Genomic DNA, 27886 nt, shown 5'->3' on the forward strand with positions numbered 1-27886 from the left:
AGATTATGCTAATTTATACAAAAGAAAAAGCAGCTCCATACATTCAAAGAAAAAACAGATTTTCTTACTATTTTTTGAGCACTGACAGTGTGCTCATCTCTGAAAACCTTATCTCCAAGCATCTTACCAGTGAAGGACTGTAATCAGATCCTGATCCTCTATATGAGAATTGAGTCACAGGGCTAAGCAGTAGTTAAACATCACCCTTAAAATGTGAATATTATTATTAATTTTAATATAAAGACTGCTATGCATCATTATTTCTTGCTTTCTGTGTTTATTGTTTAATATTCACCTGTTCATCACAGCTTTTTTCTCTGATGCAATATTTTTGAGCAGTAAATAACACTTCAAAATGTGTGCACATTTCTGAAATAAAATAAGAAAATAGTGTATTTGAACAGATTTCATTTTGCTTTAAATCTGCAGAATCCTTCAACACGGTCTTTTTCCAGGTCAGCCTGGGGTACGCCTTCTGTTCATTTTGGTTTATTAATTAGTCTCCTATGCTCTTCTGGAAATCAGGATACACAGTTGTCTGATTTTGATGTAAGACAAAGCCTGAAAAAAAATGATATTTCCTTAGTTCGTTTCTCTTCATTTAAATTAAATGTAATTTAAATAGCATCTGAAATAAAGGTATGCAACTGGCTGGGTGTAGGTCATGATTCATATGCCTTTCATAAACAGCAGGGAAATAATAGCTATTCTGACTGCTATTGCATATATTTTTGGCTTCAGAAACCCATCTACCATGTCAGTTAATAGTCACTATTTGAGCCAAAAATAACTGTCACTTTTTCATTTTTAATTACTGCATCTGTTATCCTATTTAATCTTGGCATAATAACACAATAGGACATTGCCAAAAATAATGCCACAAATTATTTCCAGGCTCACGAAGAAACCACCGGTGGATTTGCATAGCAAGAAGGCAGACCCACAGAAAGGGTTGCAGCAGTAAACACTGCTTTTTCGGGTGCAGAAATGTTCCTAGTTAACAACCAGGTGCTTCTCTAACTGAATATGCCTTGGTGGCATCTCTGACTTGTGGCACTCACCAGGGATGCTCTGGTCCATGAGAGGAGGTGGGATGGGAGCTGATGATGTGCCCAAGCAGTACGTGGTACTAGAGCCACAGTGCTGTCTCCCTCCACTAACTAAAGTCATTAATGACACCCATGGGATCGCCCAGTCCTCTCCAGGCTCTCCAGCAGGAATTGGTTCCATTTTGGGTCCCTTTAGATCATGCTGTGTTGAGTGGATGTGGAGATGGGCTAGAAAAGTGGGGGGATGCAGGTGATGCTGAGAGTCCAACCTGGCCCCTGGGACTGGTCACTAGTGGAGTCCCCCAGGGCTCAGTACTGGGGCCAGTTCTCTTTAATATCTTTATTTGTTTTAATGGAATAATTTTAGCATAGGGCTAGAGTGGAGAGAGAATTCATAACCAAGATGGGCGGTTAAGCTGGATTCTCTGATTTCTCTACAAAGCTGCTATTGATGTTCTTTCTATTCAAGGAATGTTTAGGAAACCTTTTCTTTTGGTCTTCAACGTATGAAGATGTAGCAGTGTACATGTGAAGTCTAGTGGCTGTCTTCCCCAGCAAATTGAAATGTATTTTGACAAAGCAACTAGCAAAAGCACTGTAAAATTTTCTAAGTATGGTATAGGTTATCAGTAGTTGCTGGGTCCTGCTTGGATTATTATTGTCATTTTAAATGAAAATATCTGTAGAATGATTTATGACACTTACGTTTTGTTTTCATCTGCCTTGGGAGTTTTGGAAGTTAATAAAATCAACCTGCATATCTCAGTAATTTTGTTTACAGAAAGCTAGTCTTTAAATTCAGATTTTTTGCTTAATATTGTAAGATTACTGTCTTCAATTGCTCAATTAGCCATTCTAAGCATTTTCTTTTTGCTGGAAACTTCAAATAAGTTAACAGATTTATCTGCACATATCAAGTATATAAGATACAGTGTTTATTTTCCCTCCTTTTAGGATAATAACGTCTGTGGGGAATGCTGGAAGCTGTTTTTTAAGATGTTGCAGAGCAGAAGCAGTGAGAGGGGAGAAAGCAAAGCATTGAGAACACAGAAAGAGAGAGAAAGAGACTGAGCTTTATTCAAATAATTGGCTCCCGGTGGCAAAAAAAAAAAAAAAAAAAAAAAAAAAAAAAAATCAGAACCCCATTGCTGACAATTTAGAGGTAAAAGCTTTGAGAGAGTTGTGCCTTCATTTAATCTCAATGTCAGTCCCTGCGTGCTGAAGCCAGCTGAATTACACAGCCATATCCTTCACACGAGCAGCACAGCTGTATCTTTTGCTGAGTAGTGAGCTGTAACAGGTTGATGTTGTGTTTGAATGGGCGGCTCTAAGGTGGCAACATCACAAGAAGATAAAACATCCGCTAGCAGCCAAGACTAGTAGGTCTGACCCAATCGTGCTTTTATAAATATTCTCCAGAAATTCTGGGCTTGATTTACAGTGATTTGAAAGCTGCGTTTTCTAGTCATCAAATGAAATTATCAGAAGGAAACTACTTCAGATAAATACATCACTTGAAATGCTGATGAGTGCATTTCTGGCATTTAGGGAGCATTTCAATCAGCAATAACAACATACCCCTTTTGGGTATATTACAGGACAGATTACGAAACTCCTCTAGCATGCCATACCAAGAAGATAACTAATATAAACTGGATCATCTTTGAGGGTGCCAGCAATAATGTTATGGACTGGAGATTAACCATGAAAAACATATTCAGTAAATGCTAGAAACTGTGCTTGTCTCATGAGAGAGAATATCTTAGGAAAAAAAAAAAAAAAAAAAAAAAAGAGGATGTATTATGGAAACAAGATGAAAATGATGTTCTTTTAAGTTAAAGTGATTGCCTGCTGCACTGTACAGTACATGACTGGAAATCCTTTTCATAAATTCATCCATTTTGATCAGACAGTGTTTCCAGACTTTGGAGAGCTGTATGTGTTTGACCTCATGGCTACACCTATTGGGATCACGGTGAATGCACCCAAGCACCCATGTGTATAAATACCATACACGTTGTCACTCCTGCTCCCCTGGTCTCCCGCTTCATCTTCATTCAGAATCCCATCCTCAACCAACATCATGTGAATGCGGTATGGACCTGTGCATACACAAACTTCTCCCAGTTTTCATTTCTAAGATTTTTTTTCACCTACTTCAGGCTTTCAGAAAATCTTACAAAGCATTTCTCGGGTACTGCGTCTTGTTCTTAGCAGTAAGGACAAGGTTTGACTAACCTGAGCAGTGTGGGGGTTAGTTCTGAGAGAAGCTCTGGAGGTCCTGCCTCAGCCCCAGGAGAGATGGTTTGCTCTGTCCTCCTGGGGCCAGGAGAAGATCAACCTTTGCAGTTAAGCCAGAGCCCTCCTTGGGACTTGTGTCCCTTGTCATGCTGGCCATGGGGTCATCTGGTTCTGCAGAGCTGCTCTGTAGACCTCATCCTGGCCCTGTTGAGAGCTAGGGCAGTTGTGCAGTTCATTTAGCAAACCAGGAGTTTCCCTCATTTCCTTCCTCGGGCTGGGTACCAGCACCCTACAGCATTGCTGGGATGGAGGCTGGTCTGAAATGGGGCCCTGGGCCCTGGGCAAGGCCCAGGGCAGGTGGGCAGGGACATGAGTGCCCTCAGGGCCCTGCCATAGCCAGAGGCCTGCCTGTCATCACGGGGTGATAAAAACAGGGCTATAGAAAACATGATCTGCTGTCTTTACCACAGAATAAGCAATACTTTCTCTTACATTCAGGACATGATAAATACAGAGAATTATGGAGCATTTTGCCGTGATGCTACCTGACTACCTCTGTGATTTTTTTCTCTAGGTGATCCCTTTTTAAGTTACTACATTTCACTGAGACATCTTCACAATTCTGTTCTTGCCTAAATCTGCTCTTTGTCGTGTCCTGCTGCTTCCTTTCTTCCTCCTTGGTTGGACTGTCTGATCCATTACCCTAACAGCTCAAATCACAGGCTGCTTTGTAGCATCTGAGTTGAGAGCATTCCTGCTCACAGAAAAAAAGTCTTTGCTGGGCTTTATCCATCCCTGGAAGCTGTTATTCTTTTCTTCTTTGCTTGCCCGTCTATTGAAGAAAGATTTTTCATCTGTTGCTTTCCTAGAGCTACATAACGGTTACTAATCCTAATCCATTTCCTACACGGAAAAATGCAGGAAAGTAATAAGACTTTTAAAGCTGCTTCTGAAGCCTTTGAGGGGTCATCAGAGAGCCCAGGCAGGTGGGTCCTGCTGCTAGAAGACATTTTTTCAATATTTTGGCAATGACTCCATAACAAGCTAAAATTTAGAGAGTAAAAGCGTTAATGAAAACCAGAGAAAGCAGGAGAATCTTGATGTAATGAAATCACTAGCAAATATTTTTCCTGGTAACATTTCACATATTTTGTCCAACATGAAATAAAATGAGGAGGTGATTTTAAAAATTACACACACACAAACAAAAACCAACTAACAGTCTGAGGAATAAGGAGGCAATGATTTTCTTTCCATAAAATATTTAAAGAAATTCTTCTGTACTCAAAAGCTCAAAAGACTCTTAACATGCTAAATTTCTGTTGTAACCTTATCAAGGACCTACAGCATAAATGTTCTGATTACTTATAGGCTGGTATTTATTTTCTGGGAGCAAATTCAAACTTGCTAGGAAATTTTTTATGAAATTGCAAAAAAGTTCCCCATATTACAAGGTACAACAGCACCAGTAAAAATCCATTTACTATTGCTGTTAATATAAAATAGTTGAAATGGTGGTGTTATGAGGTACAGGTGTAGCTAAGCTCTACTACAAAGAGAATTAAATTGGGTTTTAGAAGCAGCCAGACTAGAGGGCCCATGCCTAGATGACTTCATTCAAGTCCCAAGACACGTCTTCCTGGTCATTTGGTCATCACATGTTTTAACAAAAGGATTCTGATAGAGTTTAGGTAGAGCAGAAAGAAATTAAAAGCAATAAAAGGAAAGGAGGCAAGGCAATACAAGACTGCCAATCAAAACATTGATCCCTGTCCATACAAGTGTATCAATATGAGTCAACTTTTTGATTTTTCAAGCCAGTGGGTCAAATCAAGTTAAATTATTCCATCTTGTTGCATGTTCCAGAACTGAATACAAAGGCAATTTTAAGATTTCTTGGACAGATCCAGTGGACAGGTTTTCAATTTGTTTTAGCACAAGGCACTTGCTATAAGGCTTATTAAACTTTTGCATTCTGTACAAACTTGCTTAAAGGAACTCCTTTCTTCTGTAGAAACATGTTTGTAGTCTTGGAAATAAAGGTCCATCAGTTTGTATGAAAAGTACTTGCACAACCAATGTTCAGACAGTCTTGGAACTAGTACAGTGCAGGATATGACAACTTTGGAAGTCAGTTTTGAGTCACTAAGAGCCCCATGTGTCCTAACCACCTGTGACTCTTTGGGTAGCAAATTCACTGTAGGGAGCAGATTACAGGAACCAAAGTGACCCTTTAGTTCTCAGCTATGCCCCAAGGCAGCCAGATATTTGTACACATTCACACCACGAGCAGCTGCTCAGGGGAGCACACAGAGTGCAGCACACTCAGGTTTTGCAGGGTGAAACACCTGCACTGCATCAGAAAGGTGAGGGGGCAGCATCTCCGTGTGCTCCGCAAGCTTTCTGCAACTTCAGGATGCTGTGCTCAGCTCCGAAAGAGCTGAGCACATTTTAGACAGATCTGGTAAACTTGAAACCTGTCAGTGACAGATGGCTTTCTTTCAGGACAAAAGAGCCAGCTCCCAGGACTCAAAGCCACCAAAGCAGCCTGGTCAAATACAGAGGGATCTGCTTTAAAGCATTTGTGGTAGGAGAAGCTCTTAGGAGGAGACGCTAAGCAAGTACAAAGGGAATATGAAGGGATGGAAGGAGTACGTATTTCTGTCACACAAAGCACAGTTTGTCTCTTACAAAAGTCTTCGGTTATTTGTAATAAGAGATTAAACCTATGTTTAAGAAGTGATTTCTAAATTGATGGCTCTACAATCCTTCTCCTGCTGCATGTACATAAACAATACCGAGTACCAACATTAGCAGGAATAAGTTTGTTTCCCTGGTCTTCTCAGTAGAAGATCTTCACTGGAATAGTAATGAATGTCCCATTAGCCTCTTCAGCCTTCCCTTCCCCCTGTTACCTTGAAATCTGATGTCCCCCTTCAATTTGTTTGTGTTTTACGGGACGACATGTAGCCTTTGACTCTAACCCAAAGAGATGCACTTCACTACAGATCAAAGGAAGGCTGGTTTCAGAGGGCTTATTTTAGATTCACGACCACGGGCTTAACTAAGGCAAAGCAAGAGCAGGAGGCTATAGCCTGCCTTGTGGTGGGTATCTCATCCAGGGTGCTCAGCTGAGCGTGGAGATCAGGCTACGTGTACCACCGCTGGCATGAAGGCAGCCAGAAAACAGCAGATGTTCACCATGACCCAGACAGACTGGCTTAAAAATGACATATCCATGTACTCAAACATGCATTCCCGAGGTCTGGAATTTGCTGTAGGCCACTTAGATATGGCTGACGAGGTTCCTGGCCAGAGCTGATCTCATTTCTCAGGTTTGCAGAAGAGGGAACCATTCCCAAATGCAGGCTGCCCTGCAAGATCTGTTTATTTCCTCTTTTCCATCCAAATCCTGCAGTAAAACACCACTTTTAACCTTTGTAATAATCCAGAAGCACAGTCACTGACTTGAGTGTCCTGGACTTCCCAAGGAGGGTCTGCTCTTTCACTGGTGACCATGCTGGAGCCCACCAAGACCAGCTTTCCATCTCCTTCCATGGTTTGGGAGCCTCAGGACAGACAGCATGGAGCCCCTCTTTTCTGTGCTCTACACTCACACAAGGTGTTAACTCATTTTCCTAAATGAGGGATAAATATGCGAGTGGGTGTTCTTTCTGACCTATTTCTCCTGTCAGTTTACTGTTTGTCACCATATTTTCAAGGCAGTGCCTGGGGTCGTGGCTGCGTTATCCCTGCTTGAGCCGACGGAGAGCGCGGGGCAGCCTTTGGAAATGCAGCAGCTCAAGTGCCAACATCAACACAGACTGATTTCATTAAGCTGCATAAGCTGTCTGATGCTATTTAAAGCTCTCTTCAGCAAGACCTATGGACAACGGGCATGCTTGTGAAGGGAGGTTATTTAAAAATACACCAACTTTTTTTCACCTGGCAGCATACCCTGCCTTGCCATCCAAGGAAAGCTCCTGCATCGCTCTCCAGCAAGGAACAAGGTGTCTGTCCCCACAGGGCAATGCCAACACTGTCCTCATAGTGCTCGGATGAAGGCCAGGAGGGACCCTGAGTCCTGGCAGAGCCTTTTGGCACATCTCCCCAAGTCCTTTTTCTTTCCCAGTCCAAACCTTGCAGGGAGCACTGCTGGGGTGATGGGTCGCACCTCCTGCAGCCTGAGGGGCAACCAGGGTGCTCAGCAGCTGAATTCTCATTAGCAATGAATTAAAATGAAAGGCAAACCCTTATGGCCAAGATTAGGAAACTGAAATACAAATTTCAGGTCTCTGTGGTACAGCTTTCTACCTTACTCATGCATCTTCCTCAAAGCCGAGTCTATTTTTCTCCGTTTCATGCTGTTAAAAATAGCTCTGAGAATGTGGCTTTTAAGTGCTATAGAGATGATGACACGATACAATACAGGGCACTTTTTTCACTGTTTTGTAGCTGATTAAAATAGAAGATCGAAAGTGCTACTTACTATAATATTAATCTCCTACACAAAGACTATTTATCCCTCCTCCCCCAAAGTAAATTGCAGGCTTCGTTACTAAAATAGTGAATCAATTTGTAGACATGCCCGAGTCATTGATAACTTTGCAATCTTCTAACCCTGCTAGGATTATTTAGGGTATATTTTGGCTCCCAATTACCAGACAGCATTTATATATGAGTTCATATTCCTTGCAAGTCTTCACTATTTTATATCAAGAATAGAATTATCCAAGCCCTCCTCTGGGATCCTGATGCTACAGGCAAATTCTTCATTATTTTGGGGAAGGTGTGCTCTGTAGAAAAAGAATGCCCCATCAAAGTTTTAGCATGCATTATAGTAAAGAGAAGTTATGGTTTTAAAGGAGAAATAAAAATGAAAATCCAATTATTTTTTAATTCTAGAATATGGAGTTTATTGTTGCACTGTGATTGGTACTAGATTTATGGGTCAAGTAAGAATTTACAATAAAGTAGATAAATTAGAATTAGATACGTTTTGGGCCAGATACTGCAATATCCTGTGAACCCTTACAGGCTAGCAATCAACAAATTGATTGTGATGGATGCTGGTAACATTAACGGCGAAACGTTATGACTGTTGATCACCAAGTGTGTCATCATCAGCTTCAATTACAATAATTTGTCTCTAGTCAGGTAGATCAAAATCTGAGTGATTTTCGCTATGAAAAATGCACATGCCTTCAACTGACTGTTAAAGACATCCTAATTAAATCCGCGTGGCTCAAATCAGACTACATTGTTTTGGTTTAAATCTCAGGGGATCAGAAGGCTCTTTCTCCCTGAGCTAAATCACAGCAGTTATTTATGAGAGACTGATGCACTGATATAGAGAACTGCTTCTGATCCATTACTAGGTCTAAAATATCAGAGGAAGAACTAAACACAAGGACAAAGGATGAAGTTAAATTTTCCTTTAAGATGAATGTCTTTTGGAAATTTTGGCTTTTTGGAAACTAGTTAAGTCATCAGCTATTACCTCTGCCTGGATTCTGACCACAAGAACATGACAGACTTATTTTCTTTGCATCTTGTTTAATTAACGTGCCTTCAGAGGAGCAGTGGCAGTGGCAGCACGGCCCACCCCTGACACTCACTGAATTCCAATCAGCATCTTCTGTCCTCCTGCAGACAGCCTTTATTTGACAAGCTCTTTCTGGCTGACTAATGCGCCTTGGGTCATGTTCATGGTTAGCATAGATACTTGTAGAGCAGATATGACTTATTACAACATGTGCCACTTGTAATGAAAATCTCATACTCTCTAGGAGAGGGGGAAAAAAAAAAAAAAAAAGAAACAAGCAACAGCTTTATAAAGGAATGTCTTTTGAGCTGTTATGTTTAGGCAACACCTAATTCCATGCATACCAGCATTTTATTTTCATTCAGACAAAAAATAATTACTTTTGGAAGCAGGATTGCTTTGTGTTAGAGAAATGCTGTTTTAAAATGCATTACGTTTCTAGAAATGCCAGGGATTAAAGAGAAATACAGCACCATTTGCAATGAACTGGAAAACTAACATGAAAGAGGCAGTGCTAAGGCCTCTGCTTTTTCCTTATTATCAGTGTTGTACAGTAATAGGTGAGGTGAAGAGCGAAAAATGTCAGTGTTTGAATCAGGAGTGCCCAGAGCTGTGGTTTTCATCAGTAGGTCACCTACTTGCTCTCAAGTTTTAAATCATCAGCAATTATTTTAAAGTTTCCATGAGGGAAAATTGTCCCAGATAATCACAGAACAGGAAAACTTTACATTTGCTAACACTGCACTGTACAGTTTTGTGTGTTTCTTGGACTCACTTTGACATCAGATTTATGTCATCACTGCACAGCTATTACAAGGACAATTGGAAGAGCATCCTCTTTCTCCCGGGTTAATACTAGGCTAAATAAAACCTTGAGCTGCACAGTAAGTCGTGCACCAGTGAGCATAAGCAGAGGCATGGCCACTTCTCCCCCCATCCAGCGACACCGATTGCCATGTCTCTGTGCTGCTTTTCAGGCAGAAACACGTGTGTTTGTGCTTTGCTGTGTGAGGGTATAAACCTGGCGTGCCTGGGATGCTCCCGACTGGCTGCCTGTGTGCGGTGGGGCTGATCTGCACACAGGACTGAGTTCACTTGGAAATCCTACCCAAGTTTTTCAAATCCTCTAACACTATGTGAGCGAGACTTTCAGCTGGAGAAAGAGGATGTTCCTAGGAAAACAAAGGCATGTGCTCTGTCTCCATATCCATCTGGGCTCCTGCACAGCATCAAAACCTTCCAAAAACGTTTGATTTTCTCTCCTGTGCAATGATTTGTGAGGTGCACGGAGATAATAGGTAGCTACAGCCACCCACAGAGCAGGTGCAGGGGTAGCTCCAGCACCTCCATGGAGAAGATGTGTGCTTTTAACAGCGTGCAGCCAATGTGCTCTGAGAGCTGCACTTCAGGGGCTACTGCAGCATTTTTAGGTGATCACTGCAAGTCTGTGCCAGAGCTTATAACCGCAGTGAGTTTTTAACAGGGAAAGATAGGGAAACAAGTGCTATAGGAAAGGAGGAGCGCGGGAGGGAGCAGGATGTGCTTCTCTTCTCAGGCTGCCACCAGCAGCCCCAGCAACATCTGGTTCAAACCACAGTGCTGCCAGTTTCCCAAGCAGCTAGTGCTCCTTTTCCTTCCCTTTTTCTTGTAAATATTCAGGGGCTTATGAGCTCTGGTTACCGCTGTATCACCCCTGGTGTTTCTAATTGCTACAACAGTCGCTCACCCTGCAGCAGGTTGTTGTGGGTTGGGGCTGGGGCTGGGGCTCCTCCCTTGGCTGCAGGATACTTGTCAGATGCTCTGACATTCACAGCAACAGCACCAACTTCATTACCTATCATTGCCTTTTGCACTCATGTTTGGCCTTGTTATACATCTGTTTGTCTCTTGGTGCAAGGACTTTCATCCCCGTGGTTATTTATATAGTACATTTTATATATATCTTCATTACAGTGTTAGTAAGAATATTCTTTGCCCATTTTAACTATCATTTCAGCAAGTCCAAATCCAAGCCTTGAAGGTGTTGTCCTTTTAGTAATGTCCATTAGGCATTTTTACGTATTTTTTAACTTTTTATAGACATTCCTTTAACAAACCTGAATGCTGTGGGCTCTCATTCATGACTTTAAGACGTACTTTAACTTCTAACAGTCAAATCCTGGTTTACTGTCTGCCATTACTACAACAGGCATGTCATCCTAGTAAATACAAATTTCATTCTTGAAAGCCCTCATTTACCAGAGTATTTTCTAGCAATGTTATTTCTGAAAAGTAACGATCTGGTATAACTCTACTTCTCTGTTAAAAAAAAAATAAATATAAATATAAAAATAAATCCATGTTAGCTTTGTGTCTGATATATCTGGAATTCCCACCAGAGGCTATATTCCTTTTCAGTAGCTTCATTTGCCTACAGGTATGGCATAAAGCTTGATTGAACCTTTCCAGTCATGTCCTGCACCTGTTACCATTCCCAGCTGCTGCAAAGCCCTGTTATAAGCCCCTGTCATTTATGACCCCAGCCAGTGGCTTCTTTGCTGGTTTTGCCCCAGTTCCAGTAGCAGATTTTGCTATTCACCATCGCTTAGCTATGATGGCAGAAAATGCCAAAATAGATCAGAAGAAATAGCTACTATAAAAATGCCAAATGGGCAGTTTCCCCTGAACCAGGGTGAGGAGAGAGCAAGTTAAGCTTATAATGAGAAAAGCCAAAATCTGGGCTCAGCTGGTGGGAGGTCAGCTCTCCAGGAAACACAGAAAGTATTGCAATGGGTGTGTGGACTTCTTGCACACCATCACAGCACCCCTGCTCACTCCTGTGAAGGACCTCTTCAGATGGCAGGAAATAACCTTATTAGAAGTTTGGAAACTCAAAGATCTGTTAACAGCCAACACTACTTAACACCCTGGTTTCTCTTCATTTACCCATTATTTTTTTTTAATTGTCCAGAAGCATTATTTTTATGTGTATGTATCATTTGCAAATTATTTTTTTAAGGGGACCAACAAAGAGAAGGTTTTATAGGAGCAGCAGAGATTAGAGGATATTGACTCCTGCCGTCCAAGAGGAGAATAATACCAGTCTGTGCCTTGTGAGAGGAGCCAAAACATGAAGGTCAGCTTTTACAACCCCACTATTTCCAAACAAAGTCTCTTTTATCGTTAGTGATAAAAGATAAGTCTTCAGTCTAATGTTTTTCCTTCAGTGAGGATTTTTTTTAATCCACAAAGGAAGAAAACTATACGATATATTTCCTTTAAAAAGCACTGGTTATAAGTCTTTGTTGGGTTATATGTATCCTAAACAGATTTTAAATATTGCAAATTAAAAATAAATAAAAAAGGAATGAGAGAACAACACAGTTCTACCTAATTAACTCTTATCTTCACTTTATACTAAAACATTTTTTTGCCATAAGATAAAGGAAAAAATAAAAAGTAACACAAAATTGGAAAAAATATCCTTCTCCAGTAAGAGGAAAGACAACGAGACTAGTTTGCCACATATCACAGATGAAATACAAAAAGAAGAAAGCAACTAGAAATGAAAGAAAAAAAGTCATTTCCAAATGCCACTTATCCTCTAACAGCAGCTGCACTCATGCATTTTGAAGAACATCAAACTATAATGGGCCACCGAGAGAATCTGTCTCACTAGAAAAAAAATAAAAAAAAATAAAAAAGTAAAATTTTCTAATCTTTTACAGGGATACATGTGCATGGAGAGCAATGAAAAGTGAATTTTATTCTGTAGGCATATTTCTAGTGAAGAAATATCCTTTTGTGCATTATCTCATTCTGTCTTGACTACCTCCGGTGGGACACTGCACAGAACAAAAAGGAACACCACCGAAAAAGTGTTACAAGGTCATCTGGCATACTTCAGTTTTCCACATCCATGGATATTTCCATAATCATGCCACTTTTAACAAAACTACATTTAGTGAATCTCTGAGTCTGAGAGATTAAGAACACCTGACAGAAATTGTCCTTTCCTTTAATTTTGAGCCACAGGATTTCTGGAACTTGAATCATAATAATTTAGTGCTTGCGACTGGCAGGTATGTATTTGTGTCTTTGAAGTCATCTTCCAGCAGTGGTTTAGTGACACAGTTTACACTAGCTCCAGTCCGAGTTAAACCGTTAGCAAGTTCTGAAAACACTGAAATGCAGCCCCTGGATCTTGGGTTGCTCAAGAGCTACACATCTCCAGGACGAGTAGGTTGGGACACCACAGCACCTCAGACGAGGAAGCCTAAGGGCTAACAAGTTGCTGGTAATTTTGGGGCTGTCTGTAACACTTGTTGAGGGTGGAGCAATGCAATCTGCTGAGCTCGGCCACTTTGTAGCTGCCATTTTAGGACTAAGGAGAAAGGGCTTTCAGCTCCTCCCAGCTAAAATGGCACAATCATCTGGAGAGGCCTGTGAAAATCAAGACCAGCAAAGCCTCCCTCTGCAAATTTTGCTTCTGACAGCTAGGCAGGATCATCACGCACTCCTTTCCCCAGGCAAATCTTTTCCTATTGAGGTGCCATCCCACCACGCTGATGATAAGTACAGCCTACGTTCAGATTTCTTGAAGTCCTTGCCAGAAGGAGCTCTGGATTCTGTTTTTCAGTAGCAAAAATGATGGCAGGGGATGGCCTCAGGTTGCCAGGTGGTCAGTATGAAGTCAGTATGACTGCAGATGGCCTGTGGCATGTGCTTATGTGAAGAAGAGAAAGTTGCACCAAAGGAGGAACAGTCAAGCAGCTGCAGGAGGTGTAGGGGCTAAGATGTGGAGAGACAGGGCAAGAGATGGGGATCTCCAGAAGAGGGGGATTTAGGAATATGAAAGAGAATTGAGAGCTTGAGGAATTTGTGCCATGGAAGCCAGCAATAGGAGGCCTGGGGAGCTCTGCTTAAGGTGATAAAAAATGCAGGAATTTGCTCAGTTGCTGAAGGTGGATGGCAGGAATGATGGGTCCTTGGGTCAGGCAAAGATAGGCCTGAGGTGGGAAAAAGAGGGATGGCCTATGACGGGAGGAATGGGTTCATCCTGCAGAGGGATGAAACTGGATGCTGAGGGGCCAGGGTTGCCATTACCACAGAATATATTCCTGGCCCAAACTCTCTGCAGACACATACACGATTATTTTCATCTTTCTTCTCTTCCATGGGACCACCAGGCACAGCCCTCACTTTATTCTCTTATTTGTTAACAAAATACAGAAGTCCTAATGACGGTTCAAAGAAAAAGATCAGATTTGTTAAGGTATTTAGGTCCACATAAATGGTGATGAGCACCTGCACTATGAGGTCCTACTTTTTTAGATTCAATCCACATCTGTTTTCTACCTTATCAGAGCTGATGATAGAAAAACTGTTACAAAAAAATAAATAAATAAAAAAAAAAAAGTCTTTTCAGCTTATTTCCCTATATATTATCTGATTGTTTTAAATATTAAATGGTACCTTGCATAAAAAAAAAGCAGTCACTGCTGTGAGTTTTACTTCATTTTTTTGTATCATTTCGTATTTTACTAAATAGACCAAATCCAAAAATCTTCCAAGGTCTTCATGACTGCTTTTTCAGTTTGTAAGACTGAGAGTATGTGGCTGAAGTGTTTGAAGAAGGCATTATTATTTCTTTAGTGTGCAAGTTCCTGTTGATTTAGATCCTCCAGATAGTGTCCTTGGAGAATGCGGTATTGAAATGAAAATAGATCCATCTCATGAAGTTGTACTTACAACAATTTCAATTAACTTAGTGTGTGAGTAATGGAAAAGAGAGTTAGATTGTAATTATCTTCCTCAACTCTGCCTCAGAAGTGTATGTTCAAAGCACCCAAAAAAATTGTCAATATCCATACACTTTCAGAGTAACATTAAAGGTTAAATCTGATTCCCAATTATTCTGCTTACTTTATGTTAGATGTAATGAGAAAATAAAGTATTGAATGTAGGCTGTCAACAAGTGCCACGGCCTGCGTTTCGATTACAGCGTATAGGTCCGCTTCTAACTCCGGCATTAACATTGCAGCAGCACTGCAAAGGCAGTAGGGATCTTTCTCAATGTTCCTTGTAACTTTGAATAACTACCTCGGTGTCATGTAATTAAACATCTTACCACAGATGCTGATGCTATAGACTGCAAGTTCCTAGCTGTTAAAAATGTGTGCAGAACCACTCGCTCACTTATGTATACTCTCCTTTACCTTTACCTTAGTTAAGAAGACCCCCAAATCAGGTGTTCATCTAAGAGCTAATAAAGCCAAATACTGCAAAAAGGATCCTACAAAAAGAAAAAAACAAAAAGGGCTGAAGAGCATTTACCCTGAGTTCCATCACAGCAAAAACTACCAGAAATCTTCTAGTGCTGCTTACAGAAAGAAAGGTGTTGACTACCAGCTGATTTTGACATGCTATTTTTTTCCCCGAGTAACTGCAGACTATCAAGATTTTATAGCTGACTTTAAAGCTTTTTCTTGTTTGTTTGCTTACTCTCTGGCAAAATGATGGGCAAGAAAATTCAAGAGCATCAAGTCCTCTATTATGTATGACTTAAATAGCAAGTTGGAATCTTTGCAAGTGTTTAACATCTTTGACTCAGATTCAGTCACAAACAACTTACGTTAACTGATCTGTACCATAATTGTATGCCAAGGTTTATAGAAGCCTTAATTGCTGGCAAGATTGACATTTATTTTACAGAAAGGCTCCCTATTCACAAAGTTTTAATTATAAAGCTAGGATTTGAAAATGCAAGAGGAATGTGCCCACGAGTTTTGGTGGCAGAGTTAATTTGGTTTTAGAAATCAAAGGTTTCTTGCCAAGTTAAAATGAATAAAACAAAGCCATAAACCCACAAGTGGACTGGCTTCATGGTTAGAGAGTAGTTAGAGCCCCATCAGGGCAATTGCAATTTGACTTAATCAAGCTAAGGAAAAGGAAAGGTGGTCTTCCAGAGCCACCCCATCATCTGGATACCTCTACTTCAAACCACACAGGAAACAAAAAATGATGTGCTCAAATTCCACAACGAAATCATATCTTGAGGCAAATATAAGAAGCTTCTCAATACAACAGCAAGCTACTCAAGGTAGCCCTGGCTCTACAGACCAAGACAGCAGACGGTCTACCCAATTTACCTCCCTAAGCATTTAAGGAGTTCTAGGGGAGGGGAAACAGCCAAATCATTAGCTGCTTGGCCAAACCTCACATGCTGTTCCCCTTTCTCTAGCCACAGCAAAGCAGTTGTTATGGGACTTGTTAGGAAGTCTAAGTTGTATTTTCTGGTATTTTTCCATTACCATGACCTTAGAAGTCCAAAAGCAATGCTTCACCTACAAGATAATGGGCACACTGTTCAAAATAAGGGTATACAGACAAGGTGCCATGGAGCTTGCCTTGCCTAAGTAGAGCAAGCTGTATGTATGCCTAGGTTGATGATACTGCTTCTATACAAAACAGAACAAAACAAAACAAAACCAAGAAAATAAAAATGAAGAAAATAGAAGAACAGAAGAGGTCAAAAGTGTTGTTCTGACATCAATTCTGGTGACCATATTTGTTCACATGTTGGGAAGAAAAAAAAAAAAAAAGAAAAAAAAAACACACAAAGCCAGAGGAAGAACTATCTGGAAGGAAAGAGTCCTCATGGTTTTGTGGGTCAGTAGGTTAAGACATTGGTGGGTTGTGATCTGCATGTAGCAGCATAAATGGAAGCGAGCATATCCAGAGGTACAAGAGGAAAATGGGGAGATCTATCTGTCTGCACACAGATGTAGCATAAAGCCAATAACCAGAGGAAAAAAGCTTTTTTTTTTTCCTAGTAAAAGTTATTATATCTTTGAAAAAGCTTGTCAAAGGGCATAGCGAATTCATCACTACTTGATGGCATTAAATAGAGTGTGTTTTCAGAAGATGTGCTCCATTTCAGCCACAAGATATTAAACTCTACAGGACTCATAATTTGGAAGCTAATTCCCTCTCAGTGGAAGTTGCTGGATGAAGTTCGATGGCCTACTGCCATGCATCAGCTGGATTGGGTCATTACAACGCTGCCTCCTCCGCCGCCCCCTCCAAAATTTAAGCAGCGTATATTGTACAAGCAGCAAAGGAGGGAGGTGGGAAATTAATAGTATTTATCTTGGAGGCAAACTTAAAGCTCCCTCCAGACATCAGAGAGCCCCAAAATCCCAAACATTATTTCTTCTTAATTCTTTAGGAAAGTGCAAGTTTTTCTTTTGGCTTTTAAGCAATGAGCTATCACTCTTCCCCATTTCAGAAAAGAATGCAGAAAATGTTTCCATCTTAGTGATAATTAACTGAACAAAACTCACTGTTGTTGAAGCAAATCTGTACCAGTATATTTTTAGCACAGACACATCCAACTCCATGCTGATTATAGTAATAATCAGCAAATAAATTCCTTTTCCTTTGACAGGCTGCTGGTTCTTCTGTAGGAAGGGAACTGGACAGGGCAAGTTATTCCCCAACTTTTCTTGAGACTTTAAAAACAAGCTAACATTTCACACTGAGCTGAAAGTTTCCACGTTTAGCCAGCAGAGCGGTTATCGGGGAAATCAGCTCAAACCTTGGTCCTTCTGGCCTAACTGCTGGCTGTGGGGGCCTCCCCAGCTCACAATACACTGCCAAAACACACCGGGCTCTGGAAAGTAGGTGCCAGCAGCAGGTAGCTTTGGCAAGACGCCTGACAGATGAATTCCTACCTTCATAGCTATCTCAGTTGACCACTGCCATAAAATCATCTCCTTGGTAATGAGAAGCATACAGTGTTTTTTTAACAGTGCACAAGTGCACAGAGTAAGGAATCCTATCTGAAACAAAGAAAATGTTAGATAAAAAGCAGCCAGGCTGCTCCTGGCCAGCACTACCGTTCTGAAGTGCCTCCTCCCACCCAGCACCAATGCTGTGGCATTTGCTCAGCACTGACCCAGAGGGCAAAATGCTCTCTCTGAAATCAGTAATATTCCTGGGCGTCTCTCCTTTGTTCTTTTCGAGCTTGTCATTTAGATTCCAATTCAACCAGGCAGTGTTTTGTTTGAGATTCGACGGGAACCCAGGAAAATGCAGCACGAGTTACGTGTCTGAAATGTGCAGGTCTGAAGCAGTGCCCTAAAATTAGAGACTCTTGTCAGCGATAATCACCATAAACATTCCTTTTGCGCTGTGCAGGCACAAGATTATTTCTATGACAATACTTCTAGGACAGTTGATACGAAAACATGGAAACGTAATCTCGTTAGAGAAGATCTGAAGGTAGCTAAGGACACAAACTTCTGCAATTACATCTTTGAGAAGATACAGTGCTACCACTAATACCAATTCATACTGATTCCAGTCAAATGCACTGTGTATTAATCTACATCTGCGTAGATCCAGGAAATAAAGCACATGCAAAGACTGTTTTCAAAGTTTATTTTTTTAAGATATGAGATTTTTTTGCTTTATAAATACAGCAGAGTATCTGGACAACAAATGATCTGAAAACAAAAGCAACCCCTTCCCCACTACTGACACAGGGGTGCAATTCAAGTAGGCTCATATTTCTTGAAAACCTTAAAGTTATAGATCCACATCTATGTAGCAGAAACATCATTTGATAAACCAATTAATTGCCAGGTTTACCAAGACCGTTCTACCAGTGATCAGGCCAGCTCCAGCAACAGGCAGCCTCTCCTTCCTGTGGAGAAGACATTTTCCCTCAGGCATGGCAAACCCCTCTCCCACACCACCACACGCTTAACCGAGCTACAGAGCACTGCTCAGTGCAGCAGTGCCCCAGAGCATCCCATCCATGTCTGCTGCTGGTAGTGTTGCAACAACAATTGGCTGTAGCAATCCTTTCCCTTTTGCTTCCTGCTCCTGAAATTCCAACTTTCCCCGGAGCTAAGGAACAGCATGAGGTCCTGAGCACACTCTGAGATTAAGCACAAAGCCCAGTGACAAAAACTCACAAATTAAGGACATTTTAGCTACAGGTTGCCAGCTAGGTTAGCATTTCTGTCTCATGGACAGATTCCTTTTGTCTGCAAAATGATGTTTGCTAGTAAAAAACAGTTCTCTGGATTCATCTAAAGCATACTTTTAAGAGTTTTGTTTGTTTGTTTGTTTCCTATAAAAGACATCTCAGCTGACGTACAAATGTCACTGACTCAAAAATAAAAGGTGTATACAAACCAACAAGGAAAGCAAAGCTTTTTTAAGGAAAGAAAACAAAACAAAAAAAAAAAAACAGGGCAGTGAATAGAAACACAGAATTTGAGGTAATTGGAAGCAGATATTTTCATGGACTCTGGCTACAGACTTTTTCATTACACAAAAAGCAGATGATGCATATAAAATGCTGTGTGTCAGCTACTACAGGGCTAACAGACATTTGAACATTTGTATTTTGTATGCGCATCATCTAACAAAAAGAGCGAATACTTCAGAAAATCACCATGTGTCAGTCTCAAAAGTATAATTACTTTGCTTTCCTCAGTTTGTCCTCCAATGTATTTTTCTTATTTTAAATGGCAATTAATGGACCATATGAAGGAAATAACAATCTGTGAAAGTCCGTAATAAAAGCAGAAGGAAATCTAACTTTCTAAGCAACTGTAGTGTTTAAAGTATTGACATCATGTCAAGAATAAGCTTTCAAATTTCATTTTTGTTATCTAAGACCTGACATGAAAACTTGATAAACAAAAATATCAAATAAAAATATCAAATACATTTTAAAGATGAGCAAAACCAGTGCTTCTTCTAAAACTTATCATACACTCTAAATTGATAATTAAAAACATGAACGTTTTAGCTAAACCAGTTACTGAAACAAGCACTCAGCCATGACAGAACTCGAAGTTTTCTAATTCTCAGGAAATAGCCAAGCTAAGAAACCTGATGCTGTGATTTCAAGCAGCATTGCATTAAGCAGTTGGTCACCCCAACAGGATGGCACAAGGCTGCCACCTTGTGAAAAAATGCAAACCAGCATTGAGAGAGCAAAAATCAACAGTCTTGTCTCTAGGCTATAGAAGACTTTTTCCTACAGTATTTTAACAGAAGTAATCCTTCTGGTTTACCTACTTGCAATCAAAGTAATAGGTAAAAAAAAATCTTTCAGCATGCACATATTGCTTTTGGTGTAAAATTCATACTAATTTTGAACACAAACATGTTGTCAAAGGACTTTAGAGGAACAAAACCAATACAGAATACTCACAAATAACAGAAAATACAGGTTACTGTTTACAAACAATCTACCTACCTTCCCAAATAACCACCTATATGTAACTTCAAAAGTTTTCCATTACTTTCCTTGTGTTTTTCACCTCAAAACAATTCAGCCACACTGTGGCTGTTCAGTTCTCTGCTTGGGTTCTTCTGAGAATGATTGAAAAATCGCCTTCTTTCTGTCTCAGGAAAACTGAACCTGAGCCTTTATTTTTCAATGGCAATTATAAAATTGTTAGCTGCATTTTCTTTTAATCTCAGACATTACATTTCAACGAATTACTGCAGCTTTTTTCTCTAAATGGATAGCTGATTAATAAAATTTACAGTGATAATTGTTTTAATGCTGTTGGAAGTAATTTCATTGCCAATTTACACCAGCGCAGGAATTAACCAGAAGTAATTCCTCCTGAAGCTAGAAGACCATGGCAACAAAACCAGGATAAACACAGCCCTTTCTGCATGTCTCTACACCGAATGGGTCATGCATTACAAACAGCCACAATGGAAATATTGCAGAAGCAAAATACTAAGATGAATTTTCCAAGAGATGCTCCAAGATTATCCAAGTATGTTAAACGAATTCTTATATCTAGATTTTAAAACTGCCACTGCTACTGATACTTCTGAAATGTCTAGGAAACACTTTCTTTGTGATTAATCATAATGTAATTACAACCATCTTGATTTATGAAACTGAATCAGACTAATACCTGTAAAGTCCCTCTGGCTCATCAGCAAAAGTGAAAATACAGCTTTACTCCAAAAACAAATTTCTTCTTTCATGTTTTAATAATTCATGGATTTTCATATTTCTTATTATAACTTGTAACTTATTTCAACTCAGCTTGATTTAACTTTGCAAAAAACATTGAGAAGAATTGTACAGTTACATTAAAATATACAAGTACATTGGTGAATCCCATTATAAAATATTATGCTGTCTTACAACGTTCTTAAAAAACAAATTAATAAAACAGCTCACAGAAACCTCTCTCTATATAATTTTTCCAGTATCTTTTAACATGGTCATTAGTCATTATCATGGTCATTTGTGGGTCTTTTGCATTCACTTTTCTTTTTGAAATAAATGTTTAGTTGCATTAAATAGCATTTATCTAAACTAATTTCTTTTCACTGGAAACATGGCTGCTATCTCAGTTGAGGGTAAGTTTGAAGCATAAGCACTCTCATCATTAACAGATGATTACAGGCATTCAAATACCAACATGGATAGACATCATGGACAAAATAAAACAGCCGTGCCCTATAGAAGTACAGGAATGTTTTCATTTTGTCGAGGAAATGAACAACAGCTCCTCTATATAAGCCAAAAAAATCAAAGAGATCTTGAAGACAGGTCAAAGTAGTGTCCAGGGCCCCATCACTTCCCACGTTACCCTTCCAACTCATTCAGTACCACAAGTTGAGGACACAAATGCAGTTGCACTGAAACATGCATATATGCTCTTTACCTTGTTTACATTTTTGTAATGTTATAGAAAAGCAAAACTGGATGCAGAAGGCATGCAAGACTTCCCCCCAAACCCATCATAATAAAATCACTGCACAGCATCCTGGCTTCTGCAAGAACCATGCTGGATGCTTGAAAAGCAAGCCAATTCAGGCTTCTCTTGGCCTGTCAGCTTGATACAAAGCCAAACAGGGAGTGATGGAAAATTGCTTTCCCTATTGTACGCACGTTGTCAGCAAATTACCATACTGGCAACAGGGCAAAAAGAAAGCAGTGACCTGGCAAATGTTTCAAATGCAATATAAATAAACCTACTCATTGAGTAGCTTTAAGGTTTCCTTAGAAGAAACAGGGTTGCAAAGACAGTGGACAGGAGAATCTGAGCCAAGCACACTCTTCATGGTGTTAGTACAGAGAAGGGCTCAGAGCCAGAACATTGATCTGTATACTATAAAGAAAACAAAAAATAACAGCACTGCTGCGAGTACTGACCTTTCGAAGCGCAATTCCATTTCAGAGTGACTGGAGTGGCAATAAGATAATATGTTTGCATAGATGTGACTGCAGTATTTTCATTACAGGGCAAGAAAGACCTTAGAGATGTTAAACAGTATGTGAAGCTTTGCATCTCCCCAGCACATAATTTAGTTATATTTATAAAACCGTTCAACTGTTAACTTGAGGTGATCAAATATTTTTTAGTCTAATTAAAGACATTTACTGACAGGAACCATTACAGTACTCAAACTTCTTTTATTCTGAAGATAATGTGCTAGATGCTTTAAAAAAATCACATACATTGTATTTTACCTTTGTAAAACAAAATATATACTCCCTTGTTCCATTAGATTTGTACATATAAGAAAAACATTTAAAAGAACAATTCAGTAATGCCATTAGTGCTTATTTAAGATTGCACGGCAAAGATCTTAGAAACACCGAGTTCAACTTGGGAGTGTACTCATATCCTACACTTCAATACAAATCTGCAAGCACAGAACTTCAGGACATAAAAGCCTTATTATTTGGAAGGGTATTCATTATACCGCATTCCACTGTGTAACGACACATTTCAGTCTGACACACGTAAATTGCTCCCCTTCTAATAGGCCACATTATCAACTGCAATTTATCTTTTGTTGTACAATAACATTTATTCCCCCAACGAAGGTAGATGCATACAGCTTCCACTGTATTTTCTAAATATCAGTTGGAAGTAAAATTTTCCAAATGTCCTAATCATTAAAGAGCCTACATTCTGTTTGCAAAACTAATGTAAGCGTTTATTGACAAAAAAACTCATGAAAATTCAGTGGGACGTAGGTGTTTTTGCAAACATTATACTTTAGCAGTGTTTCATACCTTGACCTTTAGCAGCCGTAGATGGAAGCGGCCCGTTCCAGTGAGTAAACATGCACCCAGAAGTAACAAGGAGGTTAAACACTTAGGTACTCTGTTTTAAAGAGAAGCCTCTGAAACATCAACTGTCATATCTTCAAGTACATTAGAGAATATATTATAATGCGAAATGACTGTAAACATCCCCCATATTTCACATTAATTACTGGAAAGTGTTCTCAAATTTCCTCTCCTACTGAATTTGTTAATTCCAGGAGCTCAGAAATTCAATATTTATAATACCTTCACTTTACGAGATACCAGACCTCACATTCAGTTCCAAGAACATAAGCAACTTCCTTCCTTCCCCAATCCCCACTGGGGCATAAATGTTCATACATAATGCAAAACACAGTACTTCATTCCAGAGTGCACAGCCTTGAAATGGTACTGGCTTTTCCTCAAGGTATGAAGGTTAAAAAAAAAAAAAAAAAAGTCACCACATAAACCTCTGGACTTCCACGCTATTTGGCCATTGAAATGTTTTGTTTAGAAAAAGAAAAAAAGCTACCATGTTCACAGCAATATAAAAAGCCAACTCAAGGAGTTGTCTGGAAAGAGAGGGAAATGGAATATTGAGCCTGTATACTAGGAATGGTAAAATAAAGTAACGAAATTCTAGCAGCTTTTGAGGAACGGTGACTGCTAATAAGCACACAGAATACATTAAGGTCCAGAATACTGGTTTTGTTTTTAGGGTATCAAAAAAACTCCAGCCAGCAAATATATAGGCTGGAACTAATGCATATTTAACAAGTTCGTGCCTTTGGAAGATTTTTCTCCAGACATAGAACGTGTAATGTCTGTTATCTGCTAGTAAATACTTATGAACGTAGGTAAATTTCCAAACCAGGAATAAAGAGATGACGGTGATTAAGCCGTATTGCACAGGGTGTTTCCGCAACGACAGAAGGAATTTGCTGATTTTAGTAGGGGTCAGTAAGTGAGGGAAGGAAAAAAAGACAGTAAAGGACAGAAAATAGAACAGCTGAGGAAAGTGCAAACAGGCTTCGTGGCTACTTCTGTCACCAACAACTATCCCACCATTGACGAAGACAAAAACAAAGAACGCAGTGACTAATATGATATACGGCCAAGTTAAAGCAACAAGCGTAACTAAGTTTTTAGGTGATGTAAGATATTCAATAAGAAACTTCAATACTCTGATCAGATCTGGAAACGATCCTTTCATGGCAGAGATCTTTTCATCTTTCTTTTTCAGTAACTCTGTCTTCCAGGCTTCATTCAGCTTCTCTGCAACAACATTTCCAGCACAAAAAACTGTCCACACAATATTTGTCTGGCGAAACATGAAGCCACAAAATCCGAGCAGAGCTGAAGCTTTATGGTTACCATAAAGGCACATTAAATATGCAAAGAGAGTAAAAAATACTGATCCCGGGTCCGTATAATAAAGGAATGTAAAAAAATAAAGGGTGGGAAATATTGCAAGAGTCAATGCAGACAAAATTCTCTGGAAACCAGACACAGCCTAGAGAAAAAGCAGAAAAATGTGATTAGTAACATCCAATAAATTTATATATATTATTTGTGAGAATTCAATTACCACAATATAGCATCTCTAATGCTCTTTGATTCCATTGCTGCACGAGCACACACGCTAGTTTTGTTAAGCTCCTGCTATGTTAATATAGAGTGCTGGATGATACAATGGTAAAAGACAAACGAGAACATGGCACGTTATTGCTGGTGAGATAAAATACGGCGAAGAAAATGCACCAACTCCTTTCATAAGTCAAGTGTTCACAGATTTGTGGTATCAAAATTATTATGGGAGTATAACTGCTCCCATACCTAGGATAAAAGAACTATAACAGACAAAATAAAGAGGGAAAAAAAAATCAGTTCTTCACCAGGTTCTGTTTGTGAGACAGCAGAACACATCATTCTGTGCTTTTACTATTGCATCTTTTGAGGCCAGCACACGAAACAGTCAGTTCAAGTTTCTAATCTTTGGTGCAGCTTTTGTTTTTTATTTTCATTATAATCCACAATTTAAAAAAAAAAAAAAAAAAAAAGAAACTTTAAAGAAGGTAGGAGATCATATAGTTAAAAACTCCTCCCAAGTATGCCACTCACTACATGACATGATGCAACTCACAGTGTTAAAAAATGCTGCGTGTTCCTGAAGGATGTAGTCTGAGATGAAACAGACGGTCACCACCAAACAGAAAGGAGAATACAGAAAACGCTCAGAGCTCAAAGTGGCAACAACACAAGCACATTTTCTCACACTTATACTACTATCAAGAAACTTTTTGTTTGCTTATATTTATATTCCCACTTCCAAACATAAACTTATTTGTACCAAAAAAAGAAACAATGTATTGAATTTGACCTAATTCTGTGTCTTATCCTGTGCTTACGCATGAAGAGTTTTCTGTATGATAACACATCAGAGGAAGTTTTCTTTACAGTAGTGGAATCCTTGAATTAACAGAGAGCAAGAAAAAATGTTCTTATGGTTAAAAGAGAAACAAAAGAACTTTCACTAAGGCAAGAGGTTTTGAATAGGCCATAAACCACTGTAACAATTTACCTACAAGAGTGGTAGATACTCCATCATTTTAAAAATACAATAGTCTTGTATCCAAGTTGGAATGTTATGTTCTGGATGGGTGAATAGCTACACAGGTAAAAAATTGGCTGGATCAGTGTACCCAAAGATTACAAGAATATTGCAGAGATCTGTACTAGTATCTGTCCTGTTTAACATTAACATTTGTTGATGATCTGAAACAACAGAGTACAACTTCATCACGTTTGTAGGTGATGCTAACCTGTGGGGACTTGGGCAGTATGCTCAAGGGAAGGGCTGCCACCCAGAGTGACCTGCACGGGCCAGAGGAAGGGTGCAACAGAAGTCTTATGAAATTCAACAATGGCTTATAGCAAATGCCAGCATCTGGGAAAGCAGACCCCTTACAATGATACAACCTGAGCATGGAGTAGCTGAGGATCTGCTGCACTTTGGAAATTGACCTGGGGTTCTCAGCAGGCAGCAAGGTGAACATAAGCTAGCAGGACACATTGGCAGCAAAGGAACAGCAAGAACCTCTTGAGCTGCTTTAACAATAGGGTAGCAGCAGATCAAGGAAAGTGACTATCCCTTTTTACTCCGTATTTGTCAGGCTGCATTTAGCGTACCGTGTCCAGTTTTGTGCTCCACGATATAAAAAAGTCATCACTAAACTGGAAGAAGTTTAAGGCTACCTGCAAGCAAAGGGCTACCAGGAGAGACAAGGGCTGAAGCACCTGGCCTGGGAGGAGAGGCTGAGAGGGCTGGCCTTGTTCAGCCTGGAGAACAGATGGATTTGGGGTGTCTGAACAGCAGCCTACCAGTACCTATAGGGAGGTTAAGGCAAAGCGAGGTAAATGGAGCCAGGATTCTCAAATGGTGCATGGTGGGAGAACAAGAGACAATGGGTATAAATTGAAATGAGAGGCTCAGACTGGATGTAAAAAAATATATATAAATAAAAAAGAACCCACCCACACACTCCTTTTCCACCACAAGGACAGTCAGGCAGTGGAACACGTTGCCCAGTGCGGTTGTGCAGTCATTCTCCATCCTTGGAGATTTTTCCAGTCCCCACCCTGAGCAACCTGGTCTGATCTCAGGGCTTGCCTGCTTTGTGCTAGAGACCTCATGAGATCCCTTCTAACTTGGATTATTCTCCAGTTCTAAATATTGACATCAAATGTGGTATATTTCTAAAGAACGTATTTTGGTTCACACACAGCTTACAGGGCTGCATTCAGGATTCGGTGGTTAAAAGTTTTGTGGAGAATCTTAACCAACTAGATGAGTTAGTATCTAATAATTTTAATTTATATGTGTATTTCAATGGGACTACTTATAGTTACGCGTAACGCTGAAGTTTTAGAGGATCACACCCTGACAGAGAAAAAATACTACGTTTTTAAAAGAAAAGGAATGACTAAACTGGTAGGAGTACCTGCAGTTATTTAAAACTGACAGTAGCTCATATATGTAGTGAAGTAAACACACAGAGTCAAGAAGTTGTTTGTACTAGTGCATAAAATAACACAACTTTGACCGTACCTTATTTTTCTGGTGGATCTTTAGGAGCAGTAAATAGAGCAGGTAGAAGTTGCCAGCGCTGAAGAGGAGGTTGATAAAGCGGAGCATTCCCGTGGAGCACACGATGGGGCCCGTCCACCCGAAGAGCCAGGCCGCAGGTTTCACCACGCCGACCGACAGCAGGTACAGACCCGGCAGGGTCGTGATCATGGGGTCCCACTGGAGGATGGGGACAAGCAGAGAGGGGGGTCAAAGATGTGTGACAGAGACCTGAGACGTGCAGCAGGGTTAGGATATGCAATGTCAACCCCCGCTCTGTTTCATCGTGTGGGTCAGGGAGTTATTATGGTTGGAGATGCCCTCCAAGCCCACCTGGTCCAACCACCCCCTGCCACCAATGTCACCACTAACCCATGTCCCCAGGCACCACGTCCAACCCCTCCTTGAACACCCCCAGGGACGGTGACCCCACCACCTCCCTGGGCAACCCGTCCCGATGTCTGAGCACTGTTTCTGAGCAGAAAATGCCGTTTTGTTGGACTTGAGGCGTTCTTAGCCCCAGATCTCCTTCATGGTTGACCTCGCGTCCCACCGCCCTCGCTCGCCCCACCCGCGGCAACAAGCGGGCAGGGCTCGGGGAGCAGCCGAGCCCGGGGGAGAGGAGGGAGCCGGGGCACCTGCAGGAAGCTGCCATGGCAGTAAGCTTGTGCCTGGGGGACGTGGAAGACCTCGTCCATGTAGGGCTCCCGCAGGCGGCGGTTGAACGCCGCGAAGAGCAGGGAGGAGACGAGGAAGGCGCCGCTCATGGCGGCGGAGAAGCCGTACGCCTCCACGCCCTCCATGCTGCCGGCCGGGGAGGGCAGGACGGACAGGGGGAAGGAAGAATG

The 27886-nt window shown here is 40.4% G+C and overlaps 1 protein-coding gene across 2 annotated transcripts; it reads right to left on the reverse strand.

Moving 5' to 3' along the window:
* Positions 1-286: 286 nt before the first annotated feature.
* On the reverse strand, positions 287-27869 carry LOC116491895 (putative Dol-P-Glc:Glc(2)Man(9)GlcNAc(2)-PP-Dol alpha-1,2-glucosyltransferase). 2 transcript variants are annotated; one of them, XM_032192265.1, is made up of 3 exons: positions 27677-27869; positions 27021-27218; positions 287-561 (listed from the first exon to the last, which is right to left on the reverse strand). In XM_032192265.1, the coding sequence occupies exons 1-3, from the start codon at positions 27839-27841 to the stop codon at positions 505-507; spliced, it is 420 nt and encodes a 139-aa protein (XP_032048156.1). In that variant the 5' UTR covers positions 27842-27869; the 3' UTR covers positions 287-504. The 2 variants fall into 2 exon arrangements, with proteins under 2 accessions (XP_032048156.1, XP_032048149.1); XM_032192258.1 differs by lacking the exon at positions 287-561 and adding an exon at positions 23352-24425.
* Positions 27870-27886: the final 17 nt, after the last annotated feature.

Source organism: Aythya fuligula, chromosome 1, assembly GCF_009819795.1.
Source record: "Aythya fuligula isolate bAytFul2 chromosome 1, bAytFul2.pri, whole genome shotgun sequence".
Classification (NCBI taxonomy): domain Eukaryota; kingdom Metazoa; phylum Chordata; class Aves; order Anseriformes; family Anatidae; genus Aythya; species Aythya fuligula.